Here is a 13533-nt window from a genome sequence, read left to right as displayed (position 1 = left end):
ACAGAAAATAGTGAGTACCAACTAATTACAGTTGTGTCAATTGCGACGACAGTGTTGTTGTTTAAAATGATGAGCTGTATACTCTTCTTAAGAATTGTAGATGGTAGCATGGGCATTTCAGAGGGGAGTTGGTTGGATGAGCTAGGATCTCTTTGAGGGTTTTCTCAGTACTCTTTCCGATGCAGTTTGTGTCAGGAGGATGAACTCGGTTCACTTGCAGTCTCTTCCTTCGTTTCCACGCACACTGTTGGACTTCCGGAGCGCGCTTGCAAGGGCACCTTTGCTGCTCACGTTAACACGAGACACAGACATAACTTCACGCGAGAGCGAGAGAAGCATCTTCCCCTTGGCCTCCATCTGTCTTTAAGTTTGGATTTGGATTTTTTCTCTAAGTGATCATAGGATCACTTACATATAAAAGTACTTTAATTAGAGTTTCAGTTTAGTATCATTACATAAACGGGAGTCCTAGGGACAAATGTTTCTAAGTAGGTTGTCACACCAGTTTTTTTTGTTCGTTTCCTCACATTTTTCGACTATCATACTGCATTCTGCCTCTTTCTGGTGTATAATTCTATAATAAGATATGTGTGAAGTTAAGTATAGCATCCATGAGGAAAATACATTATACTGTAGTTTCTAGAATATTCGAAGAGGAATTAGAATGTGGAAAGTGACATGGCAGAGCAGTTATAGAGCGAGGGGCCCAGAGTCTGGCGGCCTGGACCGGATGTTCTGCTCTCCCACTTTGCAGCCATGAGGCCTGGGGAAGTCAGATACCTACCATGCATCTCGGCTGCTGATGTGCCGTCTGCTGCTCATGGAGACCACGCACTGTTTGCATATTGCATGTTCTTGCTCAAAACCAAATTAAATCAGTGCACCTGTCTAATTTCACAGCTAAAGGTATTTCTCTGAGAAAAGCAGATGCCTGTTTATTCGTGACTGCTTTCAGTGGTCTTGCCTCTCATTGGTGACATCCTGAGAGATCAGAGTGGCAGCTGAGGCCCTCACCGTGGCCTCCGGGGTCTGCACTGGCACCACCCTGCTTGCTCCCTGCCCTGCTTTCTCCGCTCCACCGCACTGACTTCTTGGTGGCTCACTCTTGAGCGTAGCCAGCATGCTTCTGCCCTCAGGCCTTTGCCCAGCCTGTTCCTGGTGCCTGGGCTGCTTTGCCCATCTCCTCTCTGTGGGCTGACTCACCTTCTCAGGTCTCTTCGCTCTGTAATCTTTCTCCCTAAGGCCTGCCATGACGACTTCAGGTTTCCAGTCCTCGGACATGGCTCTGTGCTCTGTAGTGCTTGTTTTCTACTAGTTTATTATGTTCTTTGTTTACTGTCTGTCTCGTTCCACGGGTGTGTAAGCTTAATGCAGGCAAAGATTGGTGCTTGTTTTGTTCGCTGGTGTATCTCAAGCTCCTCAGATGTAAGTGCATTGCCTACAGCAAACAACTGAATACCAAGTTTTCTACGTCAGTTTTCTACGCCAGTCCGGTGAACTGCAGCCAGGAGAGCTGCATGGCACAAAGCGTGGTGGCCTGCACTTCCGGAGTTGCTCCGAAGGAGGCGGAGGGCAAGTGGGCATGCCATCCGCTCTGAGCTCTCCCAGAGCATGCATGTTGCCGTGAGGCTTGTGCATGCTTGGTCCAGCACCGAGGCATAGTAGGAGCCCAGCCTAGCTGGAGGCAGTGAATTTTTAATAGCATCAGAGCATCCCCCTACATGGTCTTCTTCAACAGCTTGGTCATGGGACGAGAATTTAGACATCTATCCGGCTTTGATTTGGGGTAGGTCATCACTAAGAATGGAGGTTGTTGGTGATAAAATAGCTTTAGGTGATTGACCGTGAGGTCCAGTTTGGATAGAGAAGAAATCATCAGCAGTAAGAAGACGGGTGGTCGAGAGACTGAGGGTTTCTGTGAGGTTGAAGAGCAGATGTATTGGGAGGAAGGGCTGTGTGGTCAGGAAGGGAAATCGGAAAGCAGAGCGTTCCTGTTTAAGATGTCTAAGGTGGAGGTCACCTGAGTGATGTTACTACTGAGTGTGTGGCTCTAGAAGCGGATAGCAGGAGAGAAGGACAAGGATCTTGGAGTCAAGGAATTGTGAAGCTGGGGTGTGGGAGGGACCACTGTCTGGTTACTTGTTAGTATGGGGTTAGCAGTGAAGAGACAGAATATGGCAAACTAGGGCCTGAAGTCCTGAATGAATGAAAGAAAGTGAAGGAGAGACTGATGCATGAGAATAGCAAAGACCAGTAAAGGATGCCAAATCAAGATGGTGTGGACCGCAAAGAGCTTGCTTCATTCCAAACCAGTATTTCATGGAGTGAAATTACTTTATAGAATAGAGGTTTGGAAGCGGTCATGGTAAGCTTGGAAAATCCCAGCACCTCAGCCTGGGTACTGCCAAGTATTGGGCAGAGGAGAGTGGAAATCTTAGGTGGGGCTCTGAGCTAAACCGCTTTCTCAGGAGAAAGCCACGTTCCACTCATATCAGGAGGAAAAACAGAATTTTGTATAGCGTGTTCTACTGCTGTACCTGCACGAAATATCACTGGGCTATCTGAAACTTTCCTCTAACTGTTGCCAAAATCACTATCATTTCATGTACATTGTTAATCTGATATTTATTGAGCAGTGAGCTTTAAACACTGTGATAGATATTGAGACAGATATATAGCCTTATACTTACCCTCCAAGTTTAAGGACCAATGGGACCATAATATACATTAATAATAGCTGGATAAACTGCCTTTCTAATCTTATTTTAGGTGTTCCTAACTGTACCCCAGCCAGACTAGATCTCCTTACTGTGTACCCCATGGGTTCTCACCCCCACGCCCTTCCTCATGCTGTGCCCCTCGGCACCCCAGCCCCTAATCCCGTCTGCCCTTCGGATCTTCCATGTGACTTCCCCTCCTTCTCCAGATGAAGTAACCCCTTCTTTCTCTGGTTGCTGAAGCCATTTCCGACGTGCCTCTCTAAACCAACCCCATGTTTCATCAGTTCTGAAGTGCACCTATTTCACTTTTTAGCATCTCTGCATGTAGATTCTTCTTTAAAGATACGCTCTGTCATCAGAATTCTTCAAAGGACGCAGGAGGATCGTCTGCGGAAAACAGGAACAACTGCTCTGGGTCAGAAAGCCTTTCGGGGAATGGGGAAGCACTAGGAATACCTTAGCCAATTCATTTCGCGTGTATTCTTATGTGGACACTGTGTGGTGTGTGACAGAACCTGCCTAAGTGAGTTTTTAAAAGACCTCTGGAACATGTGTAGTCTAGTTGGCAGCTTTTTCCTCCGCATACACAAAATAATGGGGTGCCAATTGCTGGCGTGCTGGATTCAAAGAAATAGGGTAACTTTGGTGCTTCAGTGTGCCAGGCTTTAAGAACGTGTGCCTTCCTAACTGTGCCATATACTTACACTGTGTCACAAATTGATATTTCGTTTCTAGACCCTATATTATATGAGCTGCTTGAAGGTAGAGGTGGTGTTTGTTTTATCTTTGAATTTTTACACCCGGTACGGTGCTCTACAACAAATAGACAGAAAATAAGTATGTATTAAATAAATGGGTTAAAATACGATGCATGCTCTAGGTGCCACGCAGGGTCGAGTTAAAGTGCTGAATGAGTGAACATCTACTGGTACTTCTCAGTTAACTGCTTAGCTGCGTTTTTGTTAGGAATGGATTTACACATGGTATTTGGCCAAGCTGTAGGCTGGATCTCAGCTTAGGCCAGTGGTTTGTGAACCGACTACAAACGAATCCTAGAAGAGCCTGTAAACCTAGATCTGAGCGGGTGTGGTGACTAGTCCTTGTTGAGTCAGAGAAAGTGGTGAATGAGCCTTTGCCTCGGAGAACAAGCGACTGTGACTTTCTCTAACGGCGCTACAGTTGTACGGGAGACCGGACAAATGCCCGTCTCCGAGAAACACAGTACTTTAATTAACAGCCCCGTCTTCTCCCCTCCAATCAACCTCTGTGAACCTGAATGAAAAAACAGCCTAGGGAATTTGTCTATGTGACATTTCCTAGGAGTTCTTACCCTTATTCTTTGGGGTACAAGAACAACAAGAAATGACATAAGCCTTTGTTTAGTCAACAAAATAGTTCTATTTCTGATTTAAATAAATTTCCTTTTATTTTTTCCAATGGAAGGAGCAATGCCTGAGTGTTTTCAAAACACTTGGCACAGAAAAGCACTGTAGTAGTCCACTCTACTGTTCACTAATACTTCCAGTTCTCTTTCTGATACACGGTAGGATTGTACATCCTTTCCCTAATAAAATTGGGTGTGGTCAGGTGACCTTCTGTCCAATGAAACGAGACATGAAGACTTAAGAGCCGGTACACAATTTGTCACATTCCCTTTACCCTGCTGCAGCAACTACAGAAGCACATGGGAGCCTCCCTTAGCCAAAGCCCCGTGCGAGGGCAGCATAAGGCTGGGCCCTCAGCTTCCTTCATTGATCTGTTGACAGACAAGTAGCATGTTTACTGCCACTGGGATCACGGGGTCAGTAGATAGGCGTGCCCTAGCTCACCCGGATTACTGTGGTCCTCACCCCGAAGCAGTGGGTATGGTGGTAACTAAAACAACGTGAGAGATCGGATGTGCTGATCCTGGCCCAGTGTTTTCTTCCTTATGGAAAGATTTACTGGACACAGCTTTTATAAGATAATAATCATCTCATGGTGTTAATTTCCATGTGTCAAAACTTTTCTTTGAATTTTCTTTGTAACATTTTCTCAAAGCATCTTGGCATACTTTTATAAGATGTCCTTTCATCTGCCAACAATAGAATTTTTTTCTCGAAAGCAGTGATCATCGTCATTCATTCTTGCATTTATTCTTTTATTCAATCAACTTTTATTGAAAGCCCATTATTTGCCAGGCAGTAAGACCAAGAAGATGCTCAAGGAGCTCTAGATATTTCGGTGGAAAGCAGCAGGAGGCAAGCAGGGGCCAGACGCTGTAAAGGGCTTTTTTCTTCTGAAGTTTAGGTGCTTCAGTGGTTTCATAAGTGATACCTACTTCATTGCAAAATAGTTCACCTACACTTAAAACTTAATTTTACAAATATCATGTCCAATTTTAATACTTCGACACCACTGACATATTGCTCTGTACTGATAACTTTTTTTTTTAATTCCTCCGATGCATCAAGTACCTTCTGATCTCGGGGCCTTTGTACGCGCTGTTCTCTTTTCCTGTTTTCCTTTAATTCAGTTCAGGAAATTACTGGATACTATTTCTATTGAAATTGCTGACACCATCTTCATAGAAAGGAGTATATTTTTCTATATTATATTATTAGGCTTTTTAAAAATCTATTATTATAGTTAGTTTCTCTGCTATTGCTAGTATAGAAACTATTTAAGAAATAAGAAATTAAATGCTATCAAAAAGCTTAATTATCCCAGTTATGATAAAAGAAAATAACTTTGGTCTTACTACCAAGTGGTTTCAAGCAACTATTATTTACAAATTGAAAAGCTGAAAGCTGGGCCCCGTGTCTGGTCTTCGTGGTAAACAACTGAGTATTGTCTGCGAAGGCGGTGCAGCGGAGCACACAGGCAGCAGGGCTCCCCCCGGCTCTCTCTCCCATCACCTCTGTCTTTTCGTTCCAGGGCTTCTTCAGCAAGCGCCTGAAAGGCTCCATCAAGAGGACCAAAAGCCAGTCGAAGCTGGACAGAAACACGAGCTTTCGGCTCCCATCCCTTCGCAATACAGATGACAGGTAGGAAGTAAACTTGCTTAAAACAGAAAAGGCAGTTTTGCAGTGGGTTTTGATAAGGCATATTGGTCTTACCTAACTTTGATAATTGGCTATCATTGATAATTGGAAATATCCAATACAAATTTACCTTTTTGTCTTGTTCATATTGAGACAGGGTCCAAAATGTTGACTCAAATACCCAGCCTGTTTAAGACTCTTAGAATATTGGAGAGTGTGCTGTTTCTGTAGAAGCCAGTTCTAGTGGTCGGAGGCAATGTCTTTTGTAGAACGACTATAAGGGATGATGATGATGATGATGATGATAGCTAACGTTTTTGTGAGCACTATACACATTGTCTTGTTTAATCTTTGTAGTAATCCTGTAAGATATTAAGTTAACCTTTTATAATCCTGTAAGAGGTTGAGTTAATTTGCGCAAGGTGATACAGCTCCATAAATAGCACAATGGCGTTTGAACGCGGGAAGTTCGCCCCCGGAGAGCAGGCTCTTCCCTGCCATGTTGCTCTTTGTGTACAGCTTGTGGGGTCAGTCCTGTCACTCTGCGGTGACACCTGAAGGACATGCATGAAAAGGAAGCCTGGATTTCAGCTTGAGTAAACCCCAAGTACATAGCTCGCCGATGATAACAACCTTCTAAAATCATGGGGTGCGTGCTAGGATGGACACATTTTGAACACTTCATATTCCATCATTAATAAATGAAATTTAGGAAATAGTACTTTTTGTGTCTTGGCATATCACCACCATCACCTGGATTTATTGAGTGCCCACTATGTGCCAAGCATTCTTAATATTCTCCCATGTAATACCACCCTGGGTACTACTATTACTATCCTCATTTTCCAGATGAGGAACTGAGGCAAAAGAGATTAAGAGACGTGCCCAAAGTCACACAGCTAGCAGAGCTTCGACTTGAACTCATATCTGCCTTTCATACCTGATACTCTTTTTTATACTTGGGTTTCTTTTGTTTCATAAATCCATCGTTCTCAGTTATCTGCATCACAGACTGCAGAAATACAGATTATAATCTCTGTGATGGTAGATTATACACTTGCCAGGAAGAATTACTCTTCTTCTTTTGTGGAAGAAAAAACTTGCCCCCCCATCCTGAGTTGATAAGAAACTACTGCTTTATCTGCTCTCCTTATCCCTGGAGCACATTAGAGGTGCTCTGTGAAATTTGCAAGTCTATTCAGTTCGCAGTGTAATTGTATTGTTCATCATCTCTTTTATACTTCTTTGTATTAAGGTAAATTTTAAAAGCCGTTCTCTTCTTCTATCTTTTCCTTAGGTTCCTATTATTCTGCAACTTTCATCATTGTATGAATGCAAAACACTTTATAAATAAGTTTTAATAAAATGGAGTGACACGTCTTTTTCAGAATATTGGTTTTTAAGAACAGGGATGTTGTGCAGCACCTGAAAGGCTCCCGGTTCAACAGCCAGGTGTTGCGCTCGGTGGCATTGCGTGTAAATGCGGGGGAAAGGGCGATCGCTTTTATAGGAAGTGCACTTCATTTTTTAAATTTGCACTAAATATCACCTTCTTACTCTCAAACAAAGTGCTCTCTCCTATTCCATTTGCTTTATGTAGCCTACAGGAATTCTTGGATCGAATTACGGAAAGGTTCTGTTCCCCAGAGTCTCTTACACTGCCATGGCGCAGCCGGTGCCTGGCCAGCGGCCTGAGCTCATTAGACGAGCTGTGCCTTCCATGACGTCCCGCCTCAGTCAGCAGCGGGACTTCCCTGTCTCGAATACAGCGTAATAAAAAGGCGCTAGGAAATCTCAACTATTAGCCAACCCTTCTTTATTTGGAAAATCCATTTGAATCATGGAGGTTTTCCATACAGAAGTTTCTCAAAATCTTTATTCTTCTTGTATAGGGACGTGCTCACAAGAGTTTGAGATGTACTAGTTTTTTTAGAACAGGCGCTCTTGCCTTCAGATGACCTGAAGACACAGATGAATAAGGTACAAGCTATGAATGAGCTAAGTTCTTGGAATCGGTGCCCTTGCCGGTGTGACCAAAGACTCCGAAGACCCCTGGTTTTCTCAGGTCATACCTATCGATTCCTCAAGTCAGACCATTTATTCCAAAGTGATGGATAGTGTCTGAATCTAAGTAGCCAAACATTTCTGTTCTTATATCTTAAATCTATGGAAACTCCAGGTAGACCTGGTAAGCAGCCCCTTTTTCAGTTTTTAAATTGTACAGTAAAACACGCACGTATCTTTGGTTTTTTCAAGTTTCGATATGTAAGTACAGGATAAAATGAAAGTTTCACCTTCCCCGTCTCCCATATAAATAACCGCATTAACAATTTGTATATTTTCAAACTGCCTTAAAAATCCATACATAAATGTCCACATACGTGTGTTTTGCTGGTTTTCCTCTAGGTGGGATTGTGACTTGCCTTTATTGTAAATATTTTGGACAGCTGTGCGTGCCAGCACATGTAACCTACATCGTTTTGTTGAAGCGCTGCTTTCTCAGTACACTGCAGTTCTTTGTAAACTACATACTTCCCTTCTCCATTGATACTTAAATCGTTTCCCCTTTCCTGACACAAAATGGGTATGTAATGAACAGTTTTGGACCTTTGTGATCCCTTTTTGTCCGTATGGGATGGAGTCGGATTTCTCACATAGAACTGCTAGATATACATAGAGTACGCACTTAACAAATTCTTCAGAAAAGCTGCATGAATTTGAATGCCCACCAACAGGTTAAGATCACTTTCATCTTTCAAACAGCTGTTCACATGCGATCGCTGTGGATGTTCACGGATGAACAGTAATAATAAGCACCTGTACGGTATTTGCTCTGTGCCAGACACCGCGCTAAGCGCCTCACATACACTAACTCATCTGACCATCTGAATAGCCCTTTGAGGGAGTCACCGTCACGGCCTCGTTTTGGAGATGAGAAAACTAACACAGAAATTCGTAAAAGTTACACAAGGTCACACAGCTTAGAAAATGGCAGAAGTGTGGTTCAAATCCTCGACGTCTGGCTCTAGAGTCTACATTTTTACTTAACCTTTACACCATACCGCCACTAAAAAAAAAAAACAAAAAACAGGCCAGGGAGTGGGGGATTTCTTTGTTTTAATTTGAGTTTCTCTAGCACCTAGTAAGTTGAACCTTTTTTCGCATTTTCCTCTATGACTTCCCTATTCATTCCTTTGCCCATTTTTCTGTAAAGCTTTTTGTCCTTTTTCTTAGGACTTGGAGTAGTGCCTTACTATTGCAGTAAGTCCTCACTTAACAGCGTTGACAGGTTCAGCAACCTTAGGCGTAATGATGTTTAACGAAACCAGTTTTACCCTGGGCTGCTTGGTAGAAACAAGAGCTAAGTCCCTGCAGCACCTCATCCACGTGACAAGGACACAACATTGAACGAAATGGCGTTATTCCAGAACTCGCCGTGGTAATAGGGCTTGTAGGCCACTCTTATGCATGTTGCTAATATTTTCTCCCAATCTCTTTCTTGTATTTTAAAACCATGTCCCTAAGTTATATAGAAGTTTCAGCTTTTCCCTTGGTCTAACATGTCAGTCTTTGTGGCCTTCCCAGCCAGAATTGACCGGGGATCTTTTCTCATTAAATTTCTCATTATGATGCTGGGAAAATAATTTTATCTCTCCCTTTATCAAGAGAAGGAAATATTCTACCCAGAGGTATCAGAGGATAATGAAGTAGTGATCATATTTTCAGTTCTTGAAGGTTTTTGATAAGCACAAGCCTTATCTGCACTCATATTTTTAAAAATATAAAATTACTCTCCTGAGGTCTGAGTCACAATTTTAAGATGGCAGAGAAACAGTTTTAAATGAGTTGATTTTATCTAAAGAAGGCTTGCCACATATGGTCAGAAAGCTTCTCTGTGCAAAATGCCACAGAGGGTATTTCAACACGCACGTGAGTGATCGAAAAGGCCCTCGGGACTCCAGGTTTGCCTCGCCGGCGATCACAAGTTAAACTCTGCTCTGAGGCCCTGATGGAATTAGGGCTTTTTGCCACCAATGTGGCCACCGGTGTGGCTTTTTGAAAGGGTGAACTTGTAAGGATCCTTAGACTCAGCATTTCCTCTGTGAAATTGTAGGGCGTAGGCACAAATAATATTTCTGAAAAACAAATGTCTTGATACACAGTAACACATTTCATGTGTGACAGCTATGTGCAGAGTCAGAAGCCACACGCTGCAAGGAAAGTAGAGGACTAAGCACATAGCCCCACCTCACAGTGTCCAGTGAATGAAGTAGGTGTCCAGGAGGAGATGATGTGAGGGGAGATTACTTCCTGTTGGATGGAGCAGGAAAGACCTGAGAGGGCAGTGGTCTGCGAGTTGAACCTTAAAGAACAGGCATCATGTGAACTTAGGAACAGTCATGGGGAGAGAGATGTCCTCAGAATGGAATTTATGAGCAAAAGTGGGGAGTAGGAAATTACAGAGCTTAAAGAGAAATACTGAATATGATTCGTGGTATGTAATGGGACGAGGTAGGAAATAAGACTAGAAGGTAAAGCTTCAGTTTTTGAGTTGATAGGTAAAAGCTTTTCTGCTTTTTTTGTCCTAAAAATAATTCAGTATAAGAAAGAGAAATGTGAGCTCCATCTTTGATGAAACCAGGAGAAATCTGAGTGATAGACGCCTTAAAGTTAGAGGAAGACCAGATACAGCATCCTGCAGACGGAAATGATGAAACAAAGTCTATCACTCGGGATACAGGTCAGCTGCTAATGAACAGATGTTCCAAATCATAACGGCTTAAACAAGGTAAAATCAATTTCCCTCACATAAAAGTCCGCGGGTGGGCAGCCCAGGGCTAAGGGGCAGGGCTCTCTGTGGGCTCTCCCTCCACTATCCTCATGAGCACCAGATGCTGCCAGAGCTCCAGCCATAGCATCCATGTTTCAGGCTCCATAAAAGGGCACTGTCTTCCAGCTAAGTTACTTCCCTTAAAGCAGATTTACTGAAACCCGTCCAGTGACTTCTGTTCATGTCTCGTTGCCATCTTTATTTGCCAGAGAGGCTAGGAAATGTTATACGTGGGTCCGTTGCTGCCCCCATACAAGAATCTGTTGTTAGGAAGAGGGAAAGGTTGGACATTATGAAGACAGCAAGCAGGCTCCAATGTAAGAAGGAGCTTGATTTACCCACCGTGCCCCAGAACTCGAAAGGCTCCGCTCCCACACAGCTTTAGAAAGCCAGCAGCCAGGCTTTCAAATAGCAAATCTGAGCAACTGGACCTTCCCAGATGAAAAGACTTACAGGTACTGATACTTGGGTTCCCCCAGGACAATCCCAGCTGGTAACTCCACTCCTAAGAATTGAAATATATTCAAGAGAAAGAAAACTATATGTCACCGTGCCCCGGCCGGGTGGCTGGGTTGAGTATCGTCCTGTGCACCAACAAGTGGGGGTTTGATTCCCGGTCAGGGCACAGACCCAGGGTGCAGATTTGATCCTCCATTGGGACACATGCAAGAGGCAGCCAGTCAAGGTTTTTCTCTCACATTGATGTTTCTCTCTCCCCCCTCCCCCTTCCCCTCTCTCTAAAAATCAATAACCATATCTTCAGATGAGGATTTTTAAAAAAACATGTCACTGCAAACACTTACACATGAAGGTTTATAGCTACATTCATAAATGCCAAAAAGTAGTAATGACCCGTATGTCCATCAACTGATGAATGGATTAAAAAACATAGTATATCCATACAATACAATGTTATTCAGCCATCAAAAAGAATGAAGTGCTGACACATGGTACAACTTGGATAAAAACTTTATGCTAAGTGAATGAAGCCAGTCACAAAAGACCGTATATTGTATGATTCCATTTACATGAAATGTCCAGAATAAGCAAATCTTTAAAGTCTTTAGAGACAGTAGATTAATGGTCGCCAGCAGCTGCAGACGTGTGTGGATGGGGAGTGATGAATGAGGAATGACTGCTCAAGTACGTGAGGTTTATTTTTGGAGTGATGAAAATGTTTTAAGTGTAGATTGTGGTGATAACTCTGCAACTCTGAATATACTGAAATGCACTTTGAATGGATAGTTTTATGGTATGTGAGTTATATCTCAATAAAGCTGTTCAAAATTTTTTTTAAAGAGCTGGTCAGGAAGTACTCTACAGTGAAGCTCGTTAGTCTATAAGCTCCATTCCAGCACACAAAGCTTCCATTGAGCTCGTTAGTGCTGCACTCTGAAATATAAACAGATAGCCAAGATTCTCCAGATATTTGAGGAAATCTCCCGCATGAAAGACAAATAAATAGGAGGAAAGAAAAAGAACCCAAAAGAAGCAGAGACAATGCACAGAGCCAAAAACAACTTCAACACATAATGGATATTTTCACGAGATGAGATTGCGCATCTGTGGCACCATAGCAAGAAGGAACACCAATGGAACAAGAACGAGAATTTGAAAATTAAAAATGTAAAAGCTGAAGTCAAATCCCCCTCCTTGAAAATGGAGCGGAAAAGGAGAAGAATCAACCCAGAAGATTCTAGTAAAAGAGGACAGAGGAAAACTTTGGAGAGGAAATTGTCAGAGAAATAACACAAGGAAATTTCCCAACACAAGAAGACGTACAGTCCATGTTGGAAAGGCCACCAAATTCCCTGCACAGTGAATGAGAAAAGACAGAAGACACCCCACCAAACACACACCCCCCCACACACATCAATTCCCAACATTATGAACTGTCAGACACCAAGCCTTAAAAAGTATCTTAAAAGCTTCTAGAAGGAAAGAGTAGGTTACGTATGAAGGAAGAGTGGAGGACAGCATTGGAACTCTCAGTAGAAATATCGAAAGCCAGCAGTCAGTGGAGCGATGTCCTCAGAATTCTGAGTGGAAGGTATTTTCGATCCTACATTCCATACACAGAGCAGTCCTTGAATGTCAGACTGAGGGGACAGTTTATCGTGTAAGCAGCGGGAAACCTTTAAACATTTTTGAGTAAGGAAGTAACCGAATCGGAATTGTGCTGTGTATGAATTAATCCAGCAATGGAGTTTCAAGTGACTTGGTTTACAGAGACTGAGTTTGGGAGACCAGTTAGCAAAAAGCGATTGGGAAGAAATAGTGAAGGCTCTAAGGAGGGTAGTGTCAGTGGGAATGAAGAGGCAGAGAGAAGATAGGAGGAACATTTTAGAAGCAAAATCAATAGGATGTCACGAAGCCATCTGTCAGATAAAAGCCAGTAAAGTGATTTCCGACAATCAATACTGGCAGCATTTCACATTAAAGCCGTGTTGTGTGGGAAGGGACTGGGGTGGGAGAAGACTCTGATATTTCTGCCGTTTGTTCAAATGTGCTTGGAAATGCTCCGAAACGGGGTTCAGTGACGGGGCTGGGTGTCCCAGGGTCCCAGGTGCCTGTCAGATTACCAGTCGTACTCTCTGGGCGTGCTGCTTGCACCTGCCAAAGTCTCGAGGTAAAGATGAGCACACGCAGTAGAATTCCCTCACCCCTTTCTAACGTCCCTCCACTCACAACCTTCCCACTAACGTTCTCCATTCTGAGGCTCCCTGGCAAAGCCTGGTTTCAAAGCCGTCGGCTTGTTGGTTCTTTGTCAGGAGCTACCTAAAGCTAAGTGTGGTGTTCTTTTGTAGGGGGGATTTTTGGAACAGTACACTCAGGTTCTTGAGTTTCTCCCAACTAGAACTGTCTTTTTAACTTTTTATTTTGAATATGCATACTCACAAGAAGTTGTGAAAATAGGACGTGGAGTCTTACAAACCCTTCTCCCAGGCTCCACAGCAGC

The 13533-nt window shown here is 43.1% G+C and overlaps 1 protein-coding gene across 8 annotated transcripts in view; it reads left to right on the top strand.

Annotated features, from left to right (window-relative positions):
- The window catches only part of RASAL2 (RAS protein activator like 2), a 270409-nt gene that overhangs the window by 212952 nt on the left and 43924 nt on the right, over positions 1–13533 (top strand). For all 8 annotated transcript variants that reach the window (XM_053915605.2, XM_045189246.3, XM_053915606.2 and 5 more), the window contains one exon: positions 5637–5746. In XM_053915605.2, coding sequence (XP_053771580.1) covers positions 5637–5746 — 110 coding nt within the window. The remainder of the gene's footprint in view (positions 1–5636; positions 5747–13533) is intronic.

The sequence above is a fragment of the Desmodus rotundus genome, chromosome 12 (genome assembly GCF_022682495.2).
Source record: "Desmodus rotundus isolate HL8 chromosome 12, HLdesRot8A.1, whole genome shotgun sequence".
Classification (NCBI taxonomy): Eukaryota; Metazoa; Chordata; class Mammalia; order Chiroptera; family Phyllostomidae; genus Desmodus; species Desmodus rotundus.
Note: the sequence above shows the minus strand (reverse complement) of the source record. Positions and strands in the feature narration are given on the sequence as shown.